Below are 27,875 nucleotides of genomic sequence, written 5' to 3' on the forward strand. Positions count from 1 at the left end.
TGCAATCCACATTCGAAAAACTAAAGTGTCTTTTCACCGCCAAGCCTGTCTTAAAACACCCTGATGGAGATGAGCCCTTTGTAATACAAGCAGATGCCAGTGATGTTGCTATGGGGGGCGGCGCTACTCCAGAACGCAAAAGGAGAATTGCAGCCATGCACCTAACATCTCACTAGCTTTCTGAGACTGAGTGATGATGGGCTACCTGGGAAAACGAAGCCTACACAATCTGTTGGGCTGTCCAATTCCTACAAAGCAATAAAATCCCTTTCGAGATGTGCATGGAACACAAAAGCTTGGAAGCATTGAAGACTCCCCAAAAGCTGTTTCCCAACAGGTCCGGTGGACCCAGTATTTCAATTGCTTTAATTTCACTCTGTGCTACCTACCAGGAAGACAAAATTTCTTGGCAGACGCTCTCTCCCAAATGTCACAGTATGACAGTGCTCAAGAACAGGTTGTCAATTCCATCATCCCCTCCAAGTAAATAGCATTAGCCCTCATGAGACAACAGGAAGCATCATCATCATCATTGACAAAGGACCTAACACGACTACTAAAGGAGGCACTGGCAGGGGATGAGTGGTTTCAACAACACAAGAGTGAATTGTTATTAAGGTATGGACTGGCATAGATTGGGAGCAAACTATATGCCCTGGTGAGCCAGAGGACTTTAATATTGCACAGAGCCACGACACGATGGCAGTGGGGCATCTTGGATTTATGAAGACTCTCCATCTTGTAAAGAAACAGTTTTGGTGGCCAGGAATGGAGACACAGAAAGCTATGCAGCCAGCTGGCCTGTGTGTTCTGCAACGACAAGGCTGCCCGGCAATCCTCCAGGATTGTTGCAGCCTGTAGCCAGCCCCACATCTCCCTGGAGAGAGATATCGATGGACTTTATTGTGAAGCTGCCGGAGAGTGTTGGGAATACTGTGATCTGGGTCATTACAGAATTATTCTCTAATCAGGCCCACTTCGTAATGTGCCCTAGGATCCCCTCCGCTTGGGCCCTAGCTAAGCTCTTTGTACAGCATGTTTATTGGCTGGTCTGAAACACATAATCTCAGATCAAGGAATGCAATTCACCTCAACATTTTGGTGCAAATTTCTGAGGTTAGGCTCCTCCCAGGGTCTTAGTTCCTCCCATCCTCAGACACATGGAGTTTGTGAATGTCTAAATGCAGTCCTGGAGCAGTATCTTTGATGCTACGTGAATTACCAGCAAAACTGAGCTCTTGCCCTTCACTGAGGTTGCCTATAACTCCGTGCAGTAGCACTGAATTTAACCCTTCGAATGGCCACAGGTGTAGACTTTGTGCCTGTGCCAGAGCTTCACGAGTTTCCTTTGCTGACTTCATTGGCTGAGTACTCTGAAAGTCATATGACTCGTAGTGCATCAAGCATTAGAAGTAGCAAAGGAAGTTCAAGAGAGACAGGCTGACGAGAGCACTTCAGAGGGAGGTTAGAATAGGTAACGAGTGTATCTATCCATGAAGTTCTTGCAATTGAACCAACCTTGCAAGAAGTTGGGCCCCAAGTACATAGGTCCTTTCCCTATCATCCAGATTATAAATCCAGTTAACGGTGGAATTAAAGTTACCAAAAAACCTTAGGCGCATTCATCCAGTGTTTCACTGTAGTTTGCTAAAGCTCTTCCATAGGTCACCACTGAGGTTGGCCATTAAGCCGCCTCCTCCCCTCCCATATGGGTAGACGGAGAGAAGCACTTTGAGATCCTTGATATCACAAAAAGTTGCAGTATTTAATCTTATGGAAGGGGTCTCCCTTTGCAGAGTGGATGGCAACAAGAACGTCCATTCCCTTAGGCCAGGGGTAGGCAACCTCGGCTCTTTTATGAGTCACGGACTTCAACTCCCAGAATTCCTGAGCCAGGTACCCAGACTGACCCTGATAGAGTGTTAGTGCGAAAAGAACATAGTGTAGAAATAATGTTTCTTTATAGATTTATCTTTCTGAAAGGTCAGCATGTCAAGGTTGACTTGCAGCCTTACTTACAACCAGACAACAGTAATGGAAGGGGGGAGGGAAGGCATTGGAATATAAGGGAGGTTTGGGAAGGAACTGCAAGTATGCTGCCTGGAAGCATGAGACAGACTGAAAGCCCAAGCCTGGAACGTCCGAGGCAGAGAGGCATTTCCAAAATAAAGCAAATGCAATAGATAGATGAATAATGGAGAATGGGAGATGGGGGGGGGGGAAGTTTTCCTATGGAATTTGCATGCGAAAATGTCAGAACTGGCTTTTCTACTTCTGTACACATATGACTTTTCAGTAAAGTTATACTCTTGGAGAAAAATATACTCCAGGTTTTTTTGCTGTTTAATGCAGTGGGATGGTTGACAACATCACAGAGATGACTTCAGGGAAAACTATGTAGAGATGACAGTTATATTAAGAAAATCATCCTTTAAACCCTGGAAACAGCAACTTTGAGAAAGAAGCTCAGACTGACTCTTATCTATTCACCAGTTTAAGAAGGAAACCAAAACTTAATCATAGTTTTACAATTCTGTTGTGTATACTTCAGTCAAACCTGTGGAATCTGTTTTTTGACCTGGCCCACTTCAAACAGCTGACATCTTGTAGGGCCAATGAGGTTTGCTTTATCAGTCATGCAGTTGGCTTCATGTCCGAGCCAGAATTAGAGCTCATGCCTGGTTTCTCACCAGCGGCCTGGCTCTCTTTATACAGTATATAGGAATTATGTAACAACAAATTTCCAAAATTTAAGAAAGATGACATTAGCAGAAATGGTATTATGAAGACCCTCAATTTAACGTAATAGTAATTTCCTGTTTTATTTTTCAAAAGTATGACAGAAAATATTGGATCTTGATTCCAATATTGAATCACAAGCCAACACTTTAATAGATGCACAGAATGCTTCTAGTTGACTTTTCTTGTGAAAAACATAAAAGTGGGAAGAGCATGAACCTTGTTTTAGAATTCAAAAAGTATCTTCAGCTTTACACATGCATCAAAGCACAAAGATAGAATTTTTATTCCTTTATTAATCCAAACACTGCCATTAGACTAGATTCTGCCTTCATGTCTTTTCCTCACTGAAGTCACCATATTAATACACAAAAATCTTGCTTTGAAAGAATTAGGTGGGAAGAAGGAGTACTAAAATCCTTGTCTTCATTACTAAACCTGCTACAAAATACAATATTGCTGGGTTCTATGCAGCAATCCTTAAATCTGTTGGACAATCTAGTCTTAATAAGTATCTAATTTGCCAGATTAGCATGTAATTTGGTTAAGTCTTCTACATATTAACCTGTTTGCTTCCCTACACTCAATATTTTACTCTTTTTAGATTATTTTAGAGTCACTTTTTGACTGTATCTCACCTTTTTATAGACCAGCATGAGATTTGTTTTGTTTCCAAGTATGTAGAAATAATTGTGAAACTGACTGGTGAAAAACAAAAACAACATCTTAGGGGGAGTTGGCTTAATCTAAATTGAGGAGGTGATGAATAGTTCAATTTTTTTTGTTGCTAACTTAATTCAAAATTATGGGAGGATGCCTTCTATGTTTTTAATAACTTTTGCAAATTTAGTATTTCATCTCTTCTCAAGTTATCTTTTAGGTGCTCAGATTAGGTTGCTTCTAACAGATTCAGGTAGTTTTTGACTTATGACTATTCAAAATTATGCCAGCATTAAAAAAAAGTGGCTCTTGCACTTATGATTGTTACAGTATCCCTACAGGGATGTGATCAAAATTCAAGTGCTTGGTAAACAGCATGTATTTATGATAACTGCAGCATCCCCTAGTCAAGTAATCACAATTTGCAACTTTCTCAGCAGTCTTGCAAAATTGGGGCAATTCAATGACTGCATCACATAATACATAAGTTCCAGTTCCAATTGTGGTCGTAAGTCAATGACTACTTGTGCAGTATTATGAATACATACCCTCATCCATTTTAGATTTTCTGAATAGTGGCTTATCTTTGTCAATGATTATCAAAAGGATATATTAAAAAAAATTAAGTGAAAAGTAACATCATCATTTGGTCCTTTTTTCATTTACTGTATTTTATAAATGGAGTTATCCAACACACAGTATGCCAGTATGAAAAAATAGCTGCCGGCTATTTAGGGAGTTAAAAAACAACTAGGATCAATTATATGAATAATTCATCACAATTTAAGGTATCAGATTTAGGCTACCAGGTCCTATCTTGTATTAATTTCAAAACTTTGGTCCTTTCCATCACAGTGAAATTCTAACTACACAGATTTAAAGATATGTCATTCCCCACCTGAAGGATATTTTGAAAACCTCCATAAAGAAGTAACTGGTACCTATCAATCTTGAAAGTTTTATAAAATCATTTCTAAAGCTCTGTAATGCCACTGATTCAAAGTTAGAAATAGATTATTGAAATATGAGATAATGGAGAATCTTACTAAAGTTGACTGTCCTATTTAAAAAAATCACTCTAAAACCATAATATAATAAATTAAGGAAGCCAGAAAGAATCCCAGAACAAAATCTAGGAATCTACAAGTCTCTCTAACCTTACTTAATGATCCCACCATCAGAAAAGCATTAGATAAAATGGAACTTAAAAGAAGGTATAAAATGGAAGCTATTGATTTCTAAAAGCAACATTGAGGCTTGTCTCATGTTTGACAAAAAGGTAAAAGCTAGATTTTTGGAGAAATGTTTTAAAGAATAGATGAATCTAAAATAGAATTTTTCAAGCTACACGGTTACTATGTCCGTCAGATATTAAACACTAAATTCCAAAATAAGAGTGTAGGATTTACTGTCAAGTAAGAAAGTAGTATGAGATAGTCTGCGGATTCTTTCCTGCCTCAGAATCTGAATGCCATCACTGAAAGAAGCGTGAATTCTACCTTATATCAGAGAATTTTAATCCATCCATCAAACTGGAACACAAGCAGATTGTGCAGCAGAAAAATGATTCCTACCATACAAATAAGCTTACAAGAAAAAGATTGAAGAATGAAATTAGTATTTTGGAACGGCCACTATTTCATCCCATAGAAATAATGTGGCATGCCGTGAAACAAGTTCATGCTAGAAAACACTTTTATATTACTTTGCTGAAGCAGTTTATTGTGGACAATTGGGCCAGAAATCCTATACACTACATGAGAGACTGGTTATCTACTGCAAGAAGTATTTATTTATTTAGTTGCAACCACTTAACTGTATAATCTAAAAGAATCAATACTTTCTCACATTGGCATATCACATGCCAGATGATTTGGTTCAATGAATCAATGAAACAAGCAAAAGCCCTGGAAGTTATTGGTTCAAGCTCCTATGTATCAGCAAGGGACTTGTACGAAACTACAATAATATTCAGTGGTGAAGATAGGATTCATAAGATCTAGAAGGAAGTGAATACTGTTTGATAGAACTGAAACTATAGGGCATATCCCAGCATATATTCAGATATAGTGCTACGGGCACATCTCTTGGAATAAAAATCATCATGTGCCTTTTTCATCAGAAAAAAATCAGCCCAAGCAAGATTTGTGGGCTAATCAAGAAAAGTTAGAAGTAGAATGCAACAGCTAGAAGAATAGTGGCCCCATTATGTTTCATCTATGATGTTGACTTGCTCATCCTCCGATTAAAATCTTAACAGAAAAAAAGTAGCAGAAAAAAGGAAAAAACAAGCATGAAAGCTTGTAAAATGTTTCAGCGGCTGTTGAAAAATTAAAGTACCACTTTTTAATCCACTTTTTAAGTATACTCCTATATTTCTTTTAACAAATGTGTGAATAGTTAAAATTAGTAATTCATTGAATATTGCCCAATGAATTCTGAACTGAAATTAAATGTCTAAAAAATACAAGAGAACTTGAGGCATATTATACAGAGTAGGTAATCAGAATTCTGCATTAGAATTTTTAAATCAATACAAATAAGAGAGGAGAAGTCTAGTGTATGTCAGGATAAATTTCATCAGTATTAAAAGCAGAGTGTAAATAGTGTAAAATGTTTTCCAGTTTGTCCCAAATTATTAAATTTGTATATAATTATAATGTAGTAGTAGCACACTATGTATGTATACATTATGTATACAGAAGCAATTATAGCAAGAGAAAATGTGTAAGCAAGTCATAACCAAAATTTACAATTCTCAATGTAGAAAGAACAACATTTGCCAGATATAGGTTTGAATGAATGGTGATTCAGGTCCTTAACACAGCAACTTTTTGAAGCCTCAAGGTAATAAATAAAAAAGAAAATAGCAGCCAGCCATTTAACACAAAAACTTGATTTAATTTTATTTATCCCTATAGTCAACAACGGGTTTGCATTGAATTGTAAAGCAACAAAGTAATATAATCTCAGTGACAAAGGGCCAGAAATCCAGATTTTGTGAAAATGTTGCTACTGCATTACTGATTTATAACTGCTTTAATCCAAAAGAAAAAAAATTACAAATAAAAATCATACATCTGTAATGTCAGCAGTAACTTTCTCACTGATCAAATGATATTTTTTGGGAAGGTACATACTATTCTGCTTTACACCAACAAAGCTGCATAAGCTGTTTTTTATATCAAAGTTATATCCTGAAATTATATCCTGTGGCCATCAATGAATCCTACCCATATACATTTTTTAATAAAATAACAAATAAAGTTCAAGCTTGTATAGTTGGAAATTGAACATGTTCAGTCTCCATTTATGATTTAGTGCACCTGATAAAATCTTTTTCATAAACTATAAAAGACAATGCATATTCAAAGCAGAAATTCCATCAACTGAAGCACTAAATAAAAATATGGAGAAAAACTTAGTTATTTCCAGAAACCCAACCCCATGAAAAAGACAGATAAGCAGGCAGACTTATAAATCCTTCTGCCTGTAATAGATGCAGGAAACAAGTCTGGATACTTGTCAATTTTTCTTCTAACAGGCCAAAATATTGTATAATATAAACTTCTGGTTAAACAAGAACACCAGGTGCTATGGTGCTCAATAGCATTCATTACTGTCGTCTCAGATATAAGGTTCAAATGTAGCCCTTGTATTTACCTCTTCGATGCAAGATCTACTACATACACTTGAAGGGCAGCAAGACCACTTCTTCTCAAAATAAATGGCCTCATCCAAGCATATAATCTGTGCCATAATTAGTGAAATTTCATCTAGATATATAGTCTTACATACTGCAACAATGAGAGTTGTCTCATAAATACCTCAAAGGAGTTGTTCTACTAGCTGAAATGTTAAAATACCCACACTGTTGCAAGTGTCACAATGAGGCTAACCAATTCACATTTTATCATTCCAGTTGAAATATTGCTGTTCAACAGAAGATTAAAAAAAACTGACAAGTATGCATGTGCCAAGGACCGAATTAAAGGGCTCTTTGGTGCAATCAGTTCAAATTCAATTAATATGAAGGATAATATGTACCCATTTAAAAAAATCTGCCACTAAGACCTGGACAGCAGCCCTGTCTTGCTCCACAATACAAATCTAAAACAGCTGTTCTCAATAAGCCAAAATTTAAGTCAGACATTGCCTGAAAGTTTTGTACAATAATCTGGACCAAAGATGGTTCTGTACCCTCATGTTGCTGTGAAACATGACTTGAGCTAAAGGCAAAGACTGGTTATCTCAAGGACAACTGCTTCAATATTAGCAATCAATACAGTGTTTTTAAACTGTCTTCCTGTTGGGTCTCTTGCCTTTCTTTAAAATTAGTTTATTCTTAATGTAGCCACGCTTCCTTTTGGCAGTCTAAAAAGAAAAACAGAATAGTGTATTAGTTATTTATAATGCTCTAGCGATAACGCTCATGTTTTTGTATTACTCCAGAACCCTTAATTATTATGTTTTAAGTCAAGGCTAAAAAGGTAGGAAGTAGAATATGCAGATACTTTGGAATGTGTACTAGTTCTGACATGTAGCATGTTCCCCAAATCCCTCACCACAAATTTAAGAATGTTATTCTATGAATATTTTCCTTTAGTCATCGTTGTTGTTTTCAATGAAACCTAAGGTTTTAGGTTTCAGACTATACTTGTTTGCAGCAAATACTGCTATTTAAGTTGAATGACAGTTATTTAGCATATTGTCCTGTAGCAAGGAAAAATATTTCCCAATGCTGTTTGCTTTCTGCTAATGCCACTGTAATTTTTAGTATTCTACACAAGAAGAAGTATTCCAAAAACTGCACTCATAAACTCTAATTCTTTTAAAAGAGTTATTGTGGTTATTATTTAAAAATAATGCTCCAAGGTTTACATTTTAATTTCTATGGACTATAGACAAAAACAGTTCTACCATGTTCCAGATGTTTCTAAAATAAAATGTGTTGCGATATTTATTTTGTCAAATGTAATTATTTTGCGCACACACACACACACACACACACACACATTCTATTTTCTTTGTTTCACATTTAAACATGCAAAACTCAGAATTGCTGCTTGAATGTTTATAGTAGACTACTTTCTTATTAAAAAAAATCAGGTAAAACTTTTCTATTTGAAGAGGATTTTATTTTAATTCCTGAAGACTTGCTTGTCCAATAGACTAGATGACAACACAATAATGATGAAAAAATGTATTCAAATGAGATGATTTTAAAACAGGAAAAAGGTAGACACTTGAGCTTTCAACAACAAGTTCAGGTTTAATTATTTTACAAAATAAGTCATTCTGAAATGACTAAGCATCATTTTTCAGAAAGATATTTTCACATTTACTAAGTGAACCAACGTAATAACTAGAATACTATTAATGTATTTTAGATAGTGAATTTTATTATTTATGGGATTTTGGGGGCATAGTCTGCCTCTGAGTACAAATGATAAATATAATCCTACATGCTATTAATCAAATGTTAATAATTATTATTTCGGCTCTTCGTTTATTGGAAATAAAAGTATCCATTTATGTGGCTAATAAAAAGACCTAATAGTATCTGGTAAAACTAGTGTAGTATTAAAAATTTCCTTTGAAAATGTCACTAAGAACCCACCTTTTTTGACAAATACTTCTGTTTTGGTAAAATGTTGGTTAGTCTAGGCTTATGGTCCAATGTTTCTCTGTTGTCTAACTTTTTCACTTTATATATTCTAACAAGCCAGTGCTCTGAAGTAAAGGCTTCTTCCAAATGTTTAAACTTAATGTCCTTGTTGCCAATTTCAGCATTGCGGGTTCGATCAAATCCTGGGGGAGTCCGAAAATCCAGCTACAAAATTAACACGACCCATTAGTTAACAAGTATATTAAATTCTACACATGGTACTACAAAGGTATATACATTATCTTGAAAACATGGGTAATAGATCTGAAAATTTTATTCATACAGTTTTTTATATGATTTGGAATAAAGCTTGATGAAAGTCCAGTATTAAACTATATAAATTAAATGTAAAATAAGCAGTTTCAGTAAAAAAGGGAGAAAATATCAAGAATTTCAACGGAATTCCTCCCCTATTAGAAAGTAATCCTTATTTTCTATTTCAAATTGTGACCAAAGAAATTTCATAAACTAATAATCATAGTATATACTGTTAAGTTATAAATGCAGATCATGCATTGTCAATAATAATCAGACCAGAAGAATGCTTTTGAAATAAAATTAAATGCTGTTCCCGTAAAAGATTACCAGTGAGAATTAAATGCCATTAAGGCTACCTTTTAACTAGTCTCCATTTGTTATATCTTAATTGACAAGGAAATATAAAGGCACAGTGGAATTTTGAAACCAATCTAATCTCGAATTTTGAGAGGTAAAAACCAAACTTTGAATTGAGCTCAGTAACAAAATGGTAACTAGTACAAGTTGGTAAAGGATAGATACAGAAAATATTTTGTGACTCTGCATGCTTATCCATCATTACAAGGAAGAATTTCCTTTCTTTTCCTTTTTAGGATTACTTAACGATTATTTCACTTTTATCATATTATAGAAAGAACTAAAAATGATGATTTTATGCAACACAATAATTGTGAAGAGTACTGTCTGGGATATACATAGGAAAGTAAGGAAACATTACTATTAAGGTGCACCGAAACACATAGGACTAACCTGCATTTCTCCAAATCTGTAATATGACATTTTATACATAAGACAGTTCAGCAAGGTCGGAGATCCTGCTTTATCAACTCTAAACTCTCCTTGTGGAGTGAAATAATCACTTTCCTTTAAGAAAAAGAAAGAAATGAAGGCAGATTAGAAAAACAGGATAAAATAGAATAAAAATACAACAATCAGTTATTGTAAGCAAATAATTGCTAAAAAACCTAGAGTGATTCATAGTACACAGATTGTATTTTTATTCTAAGAAGCATACAATGGTGAGAAATGTATAAGTAGTTTTCCACTTAAGACCATAATGGAGCTATCCACCACAGTCCTAAGTCATGACGATTATATATCAAATCACTCATGTGACCAACTTGATTTGATGACTTTTTTTGCAGTGGTGGTTAAATGAATGTGGAAGTTGTTAAAAAAGAATAATGGATCGCTATAAGTCAAAAACATGCTGATTTTTGATAAAGATATCATAAAATATGGTCACATGATCTTTGGACCCTGCAAAGGGCCATGTGGCTGCTTGCTGTGGTCACAAACTGGATCATAAATACCCCCCAGAGAGGTCTGTTGCAACTTTGAAAATTCACTAGGTGATAGATTGTCAGTCAACAATTACCTGTATAGTGCTTCAAGAATTCTTACAAAAAGATAGTGGGCAATTCAAGTGTAAAAATGATTTGATTACTAATTCATTTTTAAATATTCATTTTGTAATTCCTTGTTTTAATTTTTGTCTTATTGCTATAAAACTAAGTGATAATATGTTTTCATTTCATCTTCACTTTTGGCTATATTATCAAAACATCAAAAGTGACAAATACACAGTAACTACTACTTAATATGCTAGTTAATTAGGACACTGTAATTCTAGCCAATGTATATAAGTGTCCATAGAAATATCTAACAAATTTGGGATAATTTCTTTTACAGAAAGATGAAAGCATTACACGAGATCTTGTTATATTAAACAAAAAGGCTAAGGCAGAAAAACTGCATGTGCTAAGTATACATTTTAAAAGCTGTTCTGACTTACCCTAATATCTTTAGGGTGTTCTCCTTCCGCTATCCTTACCATCCACAAAAATTTGTTGATGTCATCACCAGAATAGCCAATTACACCTCCAAAGATTATTAAGACATAATCCACATCTAAACTTTTCATGATCTCATAGGCTGCTGTCTCATTTGATGACATAGCTTTTCCTACCTAAAATAAAAAATATTTTTTAAAGGAAATATATTCTCCTTAAATTTACCTTAACTCTAGGTATTTTGAATTTGGTTAAGTCTGCATGTTTTTTAAATAAATCACTCTAGCATTTTCAAGTTTAACAGACACAGTTTCCAGCTGTGAATTTGAAATTTAGCAACTTGGTTTTCAGTTCCAAAGTTACATACAAATATGTACATCAGAAAAAGTACTTGTATAGGTAGTCCTGGAGTTACTATAGCAATTTGAGGCCAGGATTGTCATTGCTAAGCGACTAGTAATGGTTGTCATTGTAATCCAAGATGTGCAGGTTGTTAGGCAAGAAGGCTGAGAGTATTAAGTAAGGAGTGCAGGATGTCACATGGGGATGGGGGAGAACTAGTACAGGTGGTGCAAGAGTTGGAGAAAACAGTGCTGTGGTGCAAGTGCTGGAGGCCAGGGAAAGTGGCCATAAATGTGATTTAGAGAATGGTACAAATAGCATTAAGAAGAAGGCATGGCTAACAGCTGCCTGGCATAGATTCAGGCCAGGTACACCTTTTCAGCAGTGAGAGGAAGACAGTGAAGGTCAGCTGGAAGCAGCAAGGTCTATGATGCACAGAGAGGTGCTTACAGCTGGAGCTTTGCATTACAGCACTTAGCTGGCTGTACTGTGCGACTCGAGGCATCACTTCTTGGCTGAGGTTGCCCTGTGGCTGAAGTAGGGGACAACCCAAATGCTATCAGTGCCATTGTGTAGGGTGGCCAAATGGAAAGATGAGGGGGGGGGGAAGATATGTGGACCAGAGCAATTTGCTTCATGGTCATAAATGTAGACAAGTTGCTAAACAACCAATTTTTATCACATGATCACAAGGGAGCTGTAACAGCCATGACTTTGGGGACCAGATGTAAATACCATTTGTTGAGGGCCACCATAATTGTGAACTGTTGTTGAACAAATGGTTGTAACCTAAGGACTACCTGTAAATTGAATATCTGTGAAATCGATATGAGCACAAAAGAATTTTATTTACTTCTACTGAAAAAGCAATCTTTGCTATCAAATCACAAGATTAGCCCAACTTACCTTATTTCATCTCTTATGAAATAAACCCAATCCAATTTAGAATCTTGTTTAATTAAAAGATAAATTAATTTAGTAGTTCTCTAGGTCACACAACATAACAAAAAATTTATATCCAAATTCAAACTTTCTAAGAATCAACCCCGCCCTTTCAAAAAGTACCATTTTCTATCCAATCCTCTATGTTATCTGCCAAGATGACAATAGTTTGGAAAGAAGAAATTATCACTACGTTTTGATAGGTCCTAATAGTATGGTGACTTATTTTTCAATTCATTGTTTAAAAACTGCCCTTTCATAATGCTAGCTGAGCAAGGATTTATACATGGGTATATTAATTCCAGAAAAATCCAGAACTGCAAGTTGTACAAAGTCTCCCCACCTCCTTTTCCAGCCCTCTGTGCACACACAATGCCAGTTACTGGCACCACCATCTCTCCCAGTATGTGCTGCTTCTTCTTGAACTTGTGTCTCTGCATACTCTCCTCAACTCCTGCTGCATGCTTATACACCCTTCTTGATCCATGTCACACCCCTGCATTCCTCCCCCCACCCATGATGCACTCTCATGCACCCTCCCTGACCTGTGCCTCTTGTGCACCCCTTCATAACATCCTCCACCCTTACTGCACTTCTTGTAATCTGCTGTACCTCCCCTTTGCCCCCTTCCACCATCCCCTACCCAACAGTCACTTATCTGTCTGCAGGTCTGGAACTTGCATCTTCCTGCCAAGTGTAAGCATTTATGTCATAGCGGTTATCAATATAATGTAACTTCAGCATATTTCTCAACTATATTTTAAATTAGAGTAATCTTGTTACTAATATAAAAAAAATCTAGCAAAAGTACAAAAAATTATAAGTTTAAAGTACCACAATAATGCTGATATTACATTTTTAGCTAGTTCAATTATTGCAATATAGCAAGATCAGTTCAGGGATTCACTTTTGGTAAGGTTTATTATATTTTTTTTTACAAAATATATGTATTAAGGTTACCAGCGTTTCGACCCTCTCATGTTTAACCTTCATTGGTTAAAAAGTTTTCTTTTTTTAAAAAATAAAGATTCTTAGGAACTCCAAGCAATACATATTTAGGATTGCAGATGCAAATGGCTCGCAGGATGTCCAGTCTTGCAATGAATAAATTATATAACAAGAAAAATAAACTCAACTGAGATTTATGAGAAAAAAACATAAATAACTAGTTATTATATGCTAGCTTCATTTGGAATGCCTTGCAACCGTGGTGGCGAACTTATAGCACGTGTGCCACAGGCGGCACACAGAGCCCTCTCTGTGGGCACATGCACCATCACCCCAGTCCTAGGCCTTCAGCTGGGTTTTATAAAACCTTTTCGCTTTAGGCCTCCACCGCCGTGTGCAAACAAAAAAAAAAAGTTCAATCAATCAATCAATCAATTTCAACTTCTTGCGGAGAAAAAAAAGATCTCACAAAGTTGGAATTGATTGATTGAACTTTTTAGTCCCACCCAGTGTGCCGTTACCATCACAGCCACACCCACCCAATGGGCCATACCTACCCAATTGGCCACGCCCACCCGGCACCCAACGATACATAAGTGGGTTTTGGGTTGCAATTTGGGCATTTGGTCTCTAAAAGGTTCACCATCACTGCCTTGCAAAGTTCACATGCAAGAAAACATGCAGTTTAAAATAGCAATAACATTTTTTAAAATTCCAGTGTTGGAAACATAAAATACAGGTACTGAAATCAATCTACATATATCAATATATTTTTCTTCATAAAATTTGAAAATTATATTAAGTGTGAACTAAATCCTATAAAAACTGTACTACAATCTTGGCACATTCTTGTCTCATAATCTGTTCTTTTTAGAATTAAGCTTTGATGACTGTAATGGAATATGTATAATATGTTACAATGAAACCAGTATGTATAGTGACAGCTGTGATCAATAATCACTACATACCAGAGCTATGTGGCTGTTATTCCAAGTATTATTATCAACTAGAGTAGTTCGATTTGCCATTCCAGCTATTTGATAGCCATAATCCCACCAAGACATTACTCTTGCATGTTCATCTGTATTTTGTCTTAGCCAATAATAGGCTTCCCTAAAGTCATCCAAAATGTTCCGTGTGCTATTAGAGAAATAAAAAGTTAAGATCGTGTCAAAATAATTACCACTTCATATTAACAATGTTTTGAGTAATAACAATGCACTGTAAATAATGGATATATAAAAATATATATATATCTTACCCATCATGATTGTAAGAGGCTAAGACAACACTTGGACTGGAATAGGCATTGCTGGTTACCCATGTACAGTGAACAGCGAACATCATCAACAGCATTAGCATCAACATTGTGACAATGCTCTTTATATTGGGCCCAAGACCTTCTTCAGTTTTTTCCTGCTCAGATATATGTTTCCTCACTTTACCTGCCTGAGCAAAGAAAACAAATTAAATCTTTCCTTTTAATCTATCAGATTTCAGAGTTTAAAAAAATCCCGTTTTCAGTAAGAAAGTCTCACCATTTCTGATTTTAAAAAGTACTTTAAGAACTGAAATATTTCAGGTGAAAAGAGTTTTTCAAAACGGAATGTATAAGGGATACAAATACCATATATGCCGGCATATAAGGCGACTTCTGCGAGCGCTAAAATCGGCGCCAAAGACGGGGGTCGTCTTATACGCCGGAAATACTGGTAGTTTCCGGCGTATAAGACGACGTTCTAGGAATGCGGCTCGGCGATAAAGATGGGGGTCGTCTTATACGCCGGGTCGCCTTGTACGCCGGCATATACGGTAATATAAATCTGCCTTAAGTATATTCAACCATGTTTTGGAAACTAAAATGGTAAAATCATAATGAAAGAAGGAAAAAAAATGAATAGTTTGATGAAGTATGCAGAGATCATAAACAACACAGGTTCCCAATCTCTGGGCTGTGGCCCACTACTGGGCTGCAGCCTGTTTGAAACCGGGCCACGTGAGCAGCAGGCAAATGCGCATGCAGCTCTACTCATGCAAGTGGTGGGCCCTTGTGCTCATGCATGGAGCTTCACTCACATCAGCACCCTCTGCACACGCACAAAACTCCATTTGCATAAATAGTGGGCGTGCAACCCTGCCGCTCGTACCAATAGAGATGTGCATGCACCCATATACCTGCCACTCACATGCCCTCCCTGCATTGGGCCGTCAAGGTGGAAAAATTGGGGACCACTGATAAATAATATTATTATTTCCACTTATATGATTTTCACCTATATTAAACATTTCTGTTTAAATTAATTTAGACAAATATCAAACTCTTCAAGGCTCACCTTATCATAAAGGTTTCCTGGATTTCTTTTATCATCTTCATCACTACTATCTTCTACTGGAGGATTTTCTCTCTTCATATCATCACCCAAATAATGTTCAAAAACATTTGAGAAAGCAATGGCTGACAACATACAAACCACTGGAGTCAAAGTTAGCATCAGGCGAACCATCACTCCAGCAAAATAAACAGCACTGATTGCATACAAAGCCACTGCAAAGACACACAGACATTCAGTTTTAATATTAGGTTCATCACAAATGCAATTTTTCAAATGCACAAGAAGCTTGAATTAAAGCTTGAATGTTTATTTCCCAGAAGGTCATGATCAAACTATATCATCATTTGAATTATATCATCCTTAAAATTCACTGAAAGGGCAATTTAATGATTGCTAATTTCTTATTCCAGCTTGTGCCCACCTAGAAGCTTGAAAGCATACAAATGCAGGTAGATTAATAGGTACCACTTCAGTGGGAAGGTAACAGCATTTCATGTGCTTTTGGCATATAGCCATGCTGGCCATATGACTATGGAAATTTATCTTTGGCTCCCTCAGCCAAAGAAACAAAGAAGAGCATTGTAACCTAGAGTCAAATACAACTGACAGGGAAACCTTTATCTTTTAGTAAATAGCTAGTAGTCAGCTTTTGTCATCATATCAGCTTCGATATTTTCAATCTGTTCTTATGTAAATGACTGGAGTAATTTTTGCTGAATCCAGCATTACATACAGTGCATTAAGAAAGTATTCAGACCCTCTTTACTTTTGTCAATTTGGTTATGCTACAGCCTGATACTACTGTTGAAATTCATTTTTTTCCTCATTAATCTATACTCAGTACCCCATGATGACAAGTGAAAACAGAATTTTAGAAATGTCTGTAAATTTATTAAAAAAGACAAAATTGAAATATTACATTGGCATAAGTATTCAGACCCTTTGAAACAACACTTGAAATTTAGTTCAAGTGCCTTCCATTTCTCTTGATCGCTACTGACATGTTTCTACACCTTAATTGCAGTTGACCTGTGGTAAATTGATTGGACATTATTTGGAAAGGCATACACCTCTCTATAGAAGGCTGACATACTGTAGCAGAGCAAAAGCCATGAGGTCAAAGGAACTGTCTGCAGAGCTAAAAGGCAGAATTATTGCAAGACACAGATCTGAGGAAGACTATAATAAAATTTCTGCTGCACTGAAGGTTCCTAAGAGCACAGTGGCCTCCATAATTCTCAAATGGAACAAGTTTGGCACAACCAGAGCTGGTCGCCAGTCAAACTGAGCAATCGGGGGAGAAACACCTTAGTAAGAGAGAACCCGATGGTCACTCTGACTGAGCTCCAGAGATCCTCTATGGAGATGGGACAGAGTTCCAGAAGAACAACCATCACTGCAGCCCCACACTGATCTGGGCTTTATGGCAGAGTGGCTAGACAGAAGCTTCTCCTCAAGTCCAAAACACATGAAAACCCACTTGGACTTTGCAAAAAAAGCAACTGAAGGACTCTCAGATTGTGAGGAACAAGATTCTCCGGTCTGATAAAACCAAGAATGAACTTTTGGTTTCAATTCTAAATGTTATGTCTGGAGGAAACCAGGTACCACTCATCACCTGCCCAATATCTTCCAAACAGTGAAGCATGGTAATGGTAACATCAGCAGCAGGGAGAAAAACAGGGAGACTGGTCAGGATTGAGGGAAAACTGAATGGAGCAAAGCTCCAAAGTTCCACAGCGCTCAGGACCCCAGACTGGGCCGAAGATTCACTTTCCTAAGCATACAGCCAAGACAACACAGGAGTGGCTTAGAGACAACTCTCTAAATATCCTAGAGTGGCCCAGCCAGAGCCATGACTTGAATCCTACTGAACATTTCTGGAAGGATCCGAAAATGGCTGTCCACCGATGATTACCATCCAACTTGACCGAGTTTGAGAGGATTTGCAAAGAAGAATGGCAGAAAATCCCCCAATCCAGGTGTGCAAAGTTTGTCACGTCATATCAAAGACTCGTGGCTGTAATTGATGCAAAAGTGCTTCAACAAAGTACTGAATGAAGGGCCTGAATACTTATGCTAATGTGATATTTCAGTTTTTTTTCTTTTTAATAAATTTACAGACACAATGCCATGGTAAGGCCACACTTGGAATACTTCATCCAGTTTTGGTCACTACGATGTAAAAAAGATGTTGAGACTCTAGAAAGAGTACAGAGAAGAGCAAGAACGATTAGGGGGCTGGAAGCTAAAACATATAAGGAATGGTTGCTGGAACTGGGTATGTCTAGTTTAATGAAGAGAAGGATGAGGGGTGAAATGATAGCAATGTTCCAATATCTCAGGGGTTGCAACAAAGAAAAGGGAGTCAAGCTATTGTCCAAAGCACCTGAAGGCGGTACAAGAAGCAACAGATGGAAACTGACCAAAGAGAGAAGCAACCTAGAACTAAGGAGAAACTTCCTGACAGTTAGAACAATTAATCAGTGGAACAACCTGCCTCCAGAAGTTGTGAATGCTCCAACACTGTAAGTTTTAAGAAAAGATTGGACAGCCATTTGTCTGAAATGGTATAGGGTTTCCTGCTGAGCATGGGTTGGACTAGATGATCTCCAAGGTCCCTCCCAACATCATCATCATCATTATAAAATTCTGTTTTCACTTTGTCATTATGGGGTACTGAGTGTACATTAATGAGAAAAAAATTGAATTTCAACAACTGTAGAATCAGGCTGCAGAATAACAAAAGTTGAAAAAAGTGAAGGGGGTCTGAATATTTACTGAATGCACTGTAAATATCATTAAGTAAATAAATAAAATATGAATAAATTTTAAAAAATACATAATTGAGACCTTCATCTGTGAAAACTAGACACAAAAAGGGTTCTATCCTTCCTGTCCTGAATGTTCTCAATATCATCAAGCCATTTTGAAAAAGTTGCAATAGGAATATATAACTTTGGGGGAGGGGGGGAAATAACTGAAAAGTATATCAAATTTATCCCCACAATGGGTTACTCTGGCTTAAATATTCAGTCTAATATGCAAATAAATTTACGAATTTACAAGAATTGTTTCTTGCTCAGCAAAACAAAACAGGGAGTACACCTGCTAATAGAAGATACCTGCTATAATAATTTCATTATTTATAGAATAATATTTTGAGCATCATAAGCTCCTAGGCAAATGCAATAAAATACAAAAAAACATTTTCCCACAACAGTGCAAAACAGAAATAAATAAAATTAGAGGATGCGAGAGGGCAGGCTGCCTAAGATTACCTAGCACCTGGGCTGATGATGGTAGGGCTGGTTGAGGACACCAGCAGTGAAAGAATGAGCCCTCTTCCTCGCTAGAGGAAGGCAGCTCTGGAAGATGAAGATGAAGTTTTTCTCATGGTTGGCAACTCCCTTGGTTCTCCCTTCTCCCTCCCAGCAAAGTGGCAGGCAGTTCTATGGGCAAGCCAAGAGAAGGAGGTGGAAGGGGAAGGAAAAGTGGCAGCTTCACTGGACTTTCCTGAAGATAGTGAGGGTAGGATAAACAGTGCAAACCTATATTATATGTGGAAAGAAGAATGACTCAGCAGGTCAGGGGCTGTCTATTATAAAAATAAAAGTATGAAATGACATTGATTATAAAGTTAATAAACCTAAATAAAAATATATTATCATTTTTAATTTCTGAGAAATATATTCCAATAAACACAACAAGAATGCTAGCAATTCAAATTTCATTTTGAAAAGTTATTTCTTCTTACCAAAGACTCTTTCATCATTGATATTTTTGATGCAGAACCACAGGCCTGCTGGGAAAGTACAGACGAGAATATGTAGATCAAAAAAGAAGGAAACCCAAGTTGTAGGCTGATGCTCAGACACTGAGGCAATGATCGGGATGTGAATTTTTGCATACCTTGTTTAAAAGAATCAAATTCAAATTATTTTAAATTGATAAAACTCTAAAATTGATATAGTGATAAAAAATATAGTTACAGATTACTAAAAAATTTCAAATTAAATACACAATGTCCTTAAATACCAGTCATATTCTTATCTTTTAAAGGTTTGTATAAGATGATTTTTTTGGAGTGGTTATATGTCCTACACATTGCTTCAGTTAATTTTAGAAATTAAGAAAAAGTGGTTCTTAAACTTCCTTTGGTACTTTGCTAAAAACTGAATGATATGATCAAATGTAGCCATTTATTCAAAGAATGAAAAAAATGGCATGTCATAAATATCAAAGTATTCTTTTGAATTCTATAAATTACACTATTGTTATATAACAAGGTAAAACAAATTCATATTCTGTTCAATGAAGTAACATTATCTTCTCCTTTAAAATATGTATATTAACACAATGAATCATAAAAACCTGACAATACAGAATATTAAATATAAATTCAATATTAATCATGAATAAGTTATAGATGAATCCAAAGATGAAAAATAAGAAACTAAATAAAAAACAGTTGTTGTACTATAATATCAAAAGAAAATATCTATTGACACTAATAGAAATTTTAAATTATTTTAGTGTATATAGTAAAAGCTGTTATTTATACTCAATATTTTTTTTCTTGCTGGGAGAGAGACAGAGTGGTGGTTGGTGGCTAGCTGTTTTTTATTAACAGGTCAAAGATTATGTAATTTTACATTATATTCATACCTACCCAGTATCCCACAATGAGTAGAATCTGCCACTCCATGGTGCAATATAACCTGAAAAGACATTACAGTAACTTAGAAGCTACCACATATATGTACATTTACTTTCAAACCTTCAAAATGAACTGTTCTCTCAATCCATGTTAAAAAAAATATTTCTCTCCAATCTTACTTTTAAACTAAGGGTTTTGGTGGGGCACAAAGTGATCTACTGACTTTAAAGTCTGCTTTCAGTCCTACATGAACCTTTGTTTCCAATTCTTCAAAACATGTTAACACTCTAGTTCTATATATAAAATGTATATTTCTTATGAAGCATCCACAATTCTAAAGTCACCGTATTATCTGAAATGATTATTTATTTTATAAATAGAGGCAGACATAAATATCCCATCACATTCCTGATATTTTGTCAAACTGTTTCAGGCTACACATAGTTTGGCAGAAATGAAACATTTAACATTTATTTTAGTTCTGGACAGAACAAAATCTAGGCAGAGCGAACAGGGCAAGGCTCATTCACATCATCCCCATTTCTCCCCACATAAGTTCCCAGTATAGCATATCCACTGACCCAATGCTCTCCACATTCCCAGCAACATCCCAGGATAACATGTATCACAGGCTTGACTGCCCCCCACCTTCCCAGAACCTTCGTTTCCTCCCTGTGGCTGCTGACTGAAGCATGGCATAGGCTACTGGCCTGCCCAAAGAGCCATTTGCCATCATTTCCCCTCAGTCTGTTGATGTCATTGCCTTTTCTCCTTCTCCTTTTTTTTAATCAAATAAAAAAGTGCCGTATTATTTCATGCACAGAAACAAAAAATATTTAAAACAAGTGTATCTGGGCACAGACTCACAACAGGAAATATTTATTGGATATTACTTACCTGTATATGTTAAATAGATAACGCTCAGGAATACAATTCCAGCAGCCAAAGATATACCTAAGAAGAATAATGTCTGAAATTCTTGCTTTGTTAGTCTGTCTCTCATATACTGCAGGAAAGCATAGGCTTGTAGAAGAGCAAATACACCTATTAAAATGAAAAGAAACAGTTGTGTTTTATCCTTGTTCTAAATCAGTGGTTCTCAACCTGTGGGTCAGGACCCCATTTGGAGTCGAACGACCATTTCACAGGGGTCGCCAAACAACTCTTGAATAGAGTCTAATTCTATTGCTTTCAAAAGGCAATAGGAATTGTCCAGGCTGTCTCTGCCCTACTGAGCCCGCCAAAAGTCCCATTCTGCAAACGATGCTGCACCAGTTGAGTAGTCCTCGACTTACGACCGGTTGAGTAGTCCTCGACTTACGACTGGTTGGGGGGGGGGTTTTGCGGCATTAAAAAGGTTGAGAACCATTGTTCTAAATAAATGCTAATTTTGTTCACATCATGCGTATTTCTTTTACTTCTTTTATGTTTTTACAGACATGTGGATTGATATGTATGCTGTTATATGTATGATCATTGTATTTTAAGATGTTCATATTTTTCTAATATACATATATTCATTTTAATTTTTCTGTAGCTATCTTATTTTTTTCCCATTGGATGTTCATTTTTCTTTTTTAATACTCACTGAATATTTAACATGTCAATTCATTTGAATTTTTATCCTTAATTGTATTTTTTCAACTACTTATTTTCATGAAACAAGTTCAAAAAGGAATTAATTAAAATACTTTGGGCCAAAATACAATCCTGAATTACAGTAATGATAAAACATCAAATTCTATCATATTAGAATCTGTAATCTTTCCTTGTAAAACCTGCTCTAACCTGATTGTTTTTAATATTATCCCATTTTTGTATCTTTTCCTACTTTGCAGTGTTTTATTGAGATGTGATTATCAGAGCAGTACAGAATATTTCAAATAAAACCTTACCACAGATTTATATAAATCTACTGTACATTGACAATGTTATTTTCAATCTCCTTAATAATTCCTATGGGCACAAGGTAAGCTTATCAATAGTCCTCATATCATAGTTTACATTTTCATTCAGCTATAATGTATCAACATTTTTTTATGATCAATCTTGTCAGCTCAGAACCCATTAATATATGTGAAGGTTTGGAGGAGTTTTTGCACCAATGCATAGAAAGTGCTTTAATGCACTATGGGATGGTGTACAAGTTCAAGTGCTAATGCTAAGTGGTTTTATGCTACTAAGTTATTTAGCAACTAAGTTAGTTAGTCTTTGGACAGTGCCTTTGCATATTTTGCCTTTCAAAATAATTACTGATAATCTTATATATAATTACTGATAATCTTATATATAATTACTGATAATCTTATATATAATTTTGTCATCAACAAAAGGTGTTCACAAGGTTAGTGAATGATGACATGATAGCAAGGATTATTATTGGGAAAATTTGTGTAACATTTAAGACAAATACGTGAAAAATGAATCTGACTACAAATAAATTTTGAGTTATAGCCATTTCTTCAGCAACTATTCAAAGCTGCAGTTGTTCTGAACTAAGGGACTTACAATCAATACAGGTAGTTCTCAGCCTATGATCACAACTGATCCCAAAATTTCTATTGCTAAATGAGACAGTTGTTAAAGTGAGTTTTTCCCATTGTATGACCTTTCTTGCCACAGTTGTTAAATGAATCACTGCAGTTAAATTAATAACATATTTGCTAAGTGAATCTGTTTTCCCCATTGTTTTTGCTTCTCAGAAAGTTGTAAAAGGCGATCACACGACTCAGGGACACTATAACCATCATAAATATGAACCAGTTACCAAGCAACCAAATTTTGATCACGTGACAATGGGGGATGCTGTAATGTTCATAAGTGCGAAAAATGGTCATGTCCCATTTTCAATGCCGCTGAAACTTTGAATGGTCATTAAACAAATGGTTGTAAGTTGAGGACTACCTGTACTTGAAGTTCTGGCCCTTAGAACAAAATTTGGATACTTGGCAACAGCTTTAATTATGACCAATTGCATGTGCCTGCTGTCATGTGATCAACATTTGCAACATTCCCTACTGGCTTCCCACAAGCAAAGTCAATGGAGAAGTTGTCAAGGAAGGTTGTAAGTCATTCAGGTGAGTCTTCTTCCCATCTTCTCTCCACTTGCATGCACAGTACTGTCTTTCCTCTCTTCTCACACACATCTTGTGCCTTCTTTTCCTGGGGTTCCTGTGATTTCCTTCATCTTATATTCTCCTTCCATGGGCTCCCTGAGATGGCATGCACCCCACACACCCTTTGCAGAGCATCCTTGCAATTGTACACATGCATTCTACACCCTCTTTCCATGGTCTCCCTGTGACTGTATGCAAGCAGGCAGGCTGCTATCTCCTTCCTTGGTCTTCTTAAGCTTGTGCTGTATTACAGCACCCTCCTCTTTCGATCTGTGTGTGCCCTGCGCTAGTCCTCCCCCACTTCAGTATGGTACCTCCATGCTCTTTACCCTGGATTGTGGTAGTAAGCGAAGCAATTGCCTGATGTTGTGCTTTATGACCAGGTCATTTAGCCATAGCAATCCCTGTCCCAACTACAGTTGTAGCTTGAGGACTATGTATAAATATCTATAGTAGTTAGACAATACATAAGAATTTCCGTTTTACAAGGTTTATTTTATTTTTGTTTATTTGATTTACATTCTACCTTTCTTTTAGAATATCCAGGCAGCATATATACCAATCCAAATAAGAGCTTTCTGGATATCATGTTAGAAAATTATAACTTTAAAACTATTTTTTCCTAATGCTGTAACAATAGAAAAGATAAAATTACATAAGTGGTATAAACAAAATCAGAAGTTATATTTTTTTTTCCTTTTGTACACTTTTAGCTTTCTTTTTCTTTTCTTTCTTCTTTTCTGTATTCTAAATATTAGTTTTTGTTAATTTTTATTTTTATTAAAATCTTTATTGAAAAATTAAAACAACTTCATTGTGCATATTTTCAATACATTAATTTTTTTCTTACCTGCAGCTGCCATGTGCTCACTTGTCCTAATTGGCTGAAATCCAACAAAAGGTATCTGCATGGATAATATTAACCCAACAATATAGAAAGTGCTGTATGCTGTGAATGAAAAAAAATGTCAGATTACTATAAAATAAAAAAAGTTAATTTTTAAAATTGTATACTTATATTTTTAGAATTTGTCAGAAAATTTGAAGGCCATTTCTGTAATTTAAATTTATATTATCAAATATTGAGTGGCACATTGACATTTTGGTTCCTTAATTAAGGAAGGGGTTTCTAAAAGTTTGGGGCAGCTAGAGTATCACTGTAGTGGCACATACAGGGAGATATGATGGGAGACAGAGGGTTGGCCACTCTCAGGGAATGCATCTTCAGTAGGTTGTTTCTGTGATGTGTTCCAGTCCCCTAATCCAGGGCTTTTCAACCTTTTCACCCATTTTACCACCTTTAGGATATGGCAATATCTGAGTACCACCAGTCACCTAGCAAGGTGTCAAAAACTTGATAACAAAAAAAAAAAAGGAAAAAAAAAGATAAAGTACGGGCAGTCCTCGATTTATAACAGTTCGCTTAGCGACTGTTCGAAGTTACAATGGTACTGAAAAAAGTGTCCCCCAAGCCACAGCCAAGCAGGACACCTACCTGCCCACCTGGCGGCGCTCTACCTCCTGTCTGAGGTTTTCATTGTTGTGAGCATTTCTGTTGAGGATTGGCAGCGGGGGTGGGGTAGGGTGGGGTGTTTGGTTTTTATTCCCCCCATCTGCTGGGTGGTTGCAGCAGGTTTTGGTCATTTCACATGACCCTGGGACACTGTGATCATCATAAATATGAATCAATTGCCAAGCATCACAAGACCCTGGAGATGCTGCAATATTCCAGTTGATCGACGCTTCTTCTGGGCTCAGCAGAAGCGCCAGGATCAGCGCTGAGTTCCAGCTGGAGCCTGGCGCTGATCCTGGCGCTTCCACTGAGCCGACAGCCCTGCAGCTCCAGCCATCTCTCGCTCAGGCTTGTGCGGTGCTGCCACCGGTTTAGCTTATTCCCCTCCCCCGCTACCACTTTTCTAGGATGGTCGCGTACCACCTGCCAGGTGCCAATGTACCACAGGTGGTACCCGTACCATTGTTTGAAAAGCCCTGCCTTAATCTCAACCTAGGGGTCCCAATAAGCAAATCTTCAAAGGCAAAGGCTTTTGGCTTGCTGCCAGTGAATACCAGGTCTATCTGAAATAAGGTCATCCTCAACCATGATTTGATCACAGACGAGAGGAGTAACCAGACATGTATGGGCTGGGATAGCAGTGATACCCCTCTTGGAGACTTGCCCATTGAGATTTGGGTATTTATCAGTCAAGACCCCAGGATAGAAGCAAGTGGCAATAGTGGCCAGGGCAGCTTTGCACAGCTTAATGTAAGTATCAATTACAACTATTCATAGACTGGGAGATTTTGCTCACAGTTCCAAACCTTGGCTCATCAATTATTGGAGTGTAACTGATAATGCCTCTATTTCTCTATGATTTTCTACACTCTACAAGAAGGCACAGAACAAACTTTAGCTTAAAGTTGTTTTATCTGCATAACTCGCATCTCTCAGTACTGAGAACAGTGAACATTACCAACTTAGTACTTTTCTGAAAGACTCTAGTTAAAGTGCAGGAAATGATTAATTTTCCATGAAAAAACTGTTTTCCCTAACTAGGGACTAGAAGGGAAGCAAGTTTTGACAAATAATTATAATAGCAGGTTTAGCTGTACATCAAAATGGCTACAATTTGCTTAAAGTGAATCTGGTCTAAATCTTTCTGTAATGATCTTGGTATTGCTGGAGAAAATGAAAGACTATGATATCTCTTGTGCCTTTTTCTAGTGAAAGTCGCTCAAAAGAGTGTGGCAAATCAGGATCTCTTTTAAGCAGTTGTGGAGCCTGATCTATCGGCTTTGGAAATAGTAGTACCTTTAATCTTCATTAGGTTCACAATGCTTGCTCCTGGGGAGGAAAGCTATGGCAAATCTAGACAGCATACTAAAAAGCAAAGACATCACCCTGCCAACAAAAGTGCGTATAGTCCAGGCCATGGTTTTCCCAGTTGCAATGTATGGCTGTGAAAGTTGGACCATAAGAAAGGCTGAGCGCCAAAGAATTGAGGCCTTTGAACTATGGTGCTGGAGAAGACTCTGCGAGTCCCTTGGACTGCAAGGCGTTCAAACCGGTCAGTCCTAGAAGAGATCAACCCCGACTGCTCTTTAGAAGGCCAGATCCTGAAGTTGAAACTCAAATACTTTGGCCACCTAATGAGAAGGAAGGACTCACTGGGGAAGGGCCTAATGCTGGGAAAGATTGAGGGCAATAGAAGAATGGGACGACAGAGAATGAGATGGCTGGATGGAGTCACTGAAGCAGAAGGCGTGAGCTTAAATGGACTCCAGAAGATGGTAGAGGACAGGAAGACCTGGAGGAACGTTGTCCATGGGGTCGCGATGGGTCGGACACGACTTCACAATTAACAACAACAAAAGCTTCACAATCTATTTCTGCAGATTTCTTATACACTTCTATAAAACTGTAATCCATCAAACACAGTTTCAAGTTATACACAGCAACATGCAGTAAGGAAAAAAGTCTGTGAGCTACAAGAGAAACCATGTTCTTTTTCTTGCAGTATTTATTGCATTATTAGGTCACCATATGGTTCAATAATAAGTTATATATTCTCACGCTTCAATAACCAAGATTTATTTCTGTGAGTTTTCAACATGTAACCTGGGTGGATAATGAGAATTGAGTGTACCAAGATTATTGCCATCTTGACAATAAAAGTATTGGGGTAGGGGGAATATATAAGGACAAACTAAAAATCAAGAAATTGGGAGTGTTTTCCTGAGCTAGATAAAAAAAAATAAAACTCATATGATTTGAATTTAACTATAATTCTCAAAATATTTTCTAAAAATTAAACCATAAAAATATAGGTGAAAATTATAATTCCACCACAAAATGTAGTATTTAATAATATCCACTATTTGTTGGAATTACAGCCTCCTGATTTTATCTCTTCCTCTGCCCTATTCTATCCAAGTTTTACCGATCTTTCTTTTTCTTTAAAATGTAGCTATCCTTTGCCTTCAACCCATTTTGAACCTGTTTTCTTTTTGTTTGTTTCTTCTATAACAGGGGTTTCAAACTGCCGGCCCAAAGGCCGGATGTGTCATGCTGAAACTGCGCCCACCCCATTGTCGGCAATGGAAAAAAAAGTCACGATACATCGCGACATGTCATGTGACGTTGCAAGTTTGATACCTGTTCTATAAGGAGAAGGTCATATTTACAAGTCTTTGTTTCCATGTACCCATATATTTGTTGAGAGAGTGCATATTCATATATGTAGTTGAGGAATTAATTTATAAATTGAACTTTATGGGCAATTACTTTTAATCAGTACTTACTTTAACATGTTAATGCTCATTTTGTTTTAACATCTCTTTTTATTTTTAGTATATGTCTAGGAGCAGACAAACAAACATGCACAAAATTTTACATACACACATTTATGGAATGTGTGG

General features: G+C 36.6%; 1 protein-coding gene across 3 annotated transcripts in view; it reads right to left on the reverse strand.

Annotated features, from left to right (window-relative positions):
- Window positions 1–6,279: 6,279 nt before the first annotated feature.
- STT3B (STT3 oligosaccharyltransferase complex catalytic subunit B) overlaps window positions 6,280–27,875 on the reverse strand; it is a 65,308-nt gene continuing 43,712 nt past the window's right edge. For 2 of the 3 annotated variants that reach the window (XM_039336332.1, XM_039336334.1), the window contains exons 6-16: window positions 24,310–24,408; window positions 21,241–21,387; window positions 20,356–20,404; window positions 19,441–19,595; window positions 15,684–15,895; window positions 14,612–14,799; window positions 14,319–14,490; window positions 11,121–11,294; window positions 10,076–10,189; window positions 9,020–9,232; window positions 6,280–7,773 (exon numbers count right to left, since the gene is read on the reverse strand). In XM_039336332.1, coding sequence (XP_039192266.1) covers window positions 7,693–7,773; window positions 9,020–9,232; window positions 10,076–10,189; window positions 11,121–11,294; window positions 14,319–14,490; window positions 14,612–14,799; window positions 15,684–15,895; window positions 19,441–19,595; window positions 20,356–20,404; window positions 21,241–21,387; window positions 24,310–24,408 — 1,604 coding nt within the window. In that variant the 3' untranslated portion in view covers window positions 6,280–7,692. The remainder of the gene's footprint in view (window positions 7,774–9,019; window positions 9,233–10,075; window positions 10,190–11,120; window positions 11,295–14,318; window positions 14,491–14,611; window positions 14,800–15,683; window positions 15,896–19,440; window positions 19,596–20,355; window positions 20,405–21,240; window positions 21,388–24,309; window positions 24,409–27,875) is intronic. The other variant, XM_039336333.1, reaches the window with a different exon arrangement.

Source organism: Crotalus tigris, unplaced genomic scaffold, assembly GCF_016545835.1.
Source record: "Crotalus tigris isolate CLP2741 ecotype Arizona unplaced genomic scaffold, ASM1654583v1 scf7180000017666.27876245, whole genome shotgun sequence".
NCBI lineage: Eukaryota > Metazoa > Chordata > Lepidosauria > Squamata > Viperidae > Crotalus > Crotalus tigris.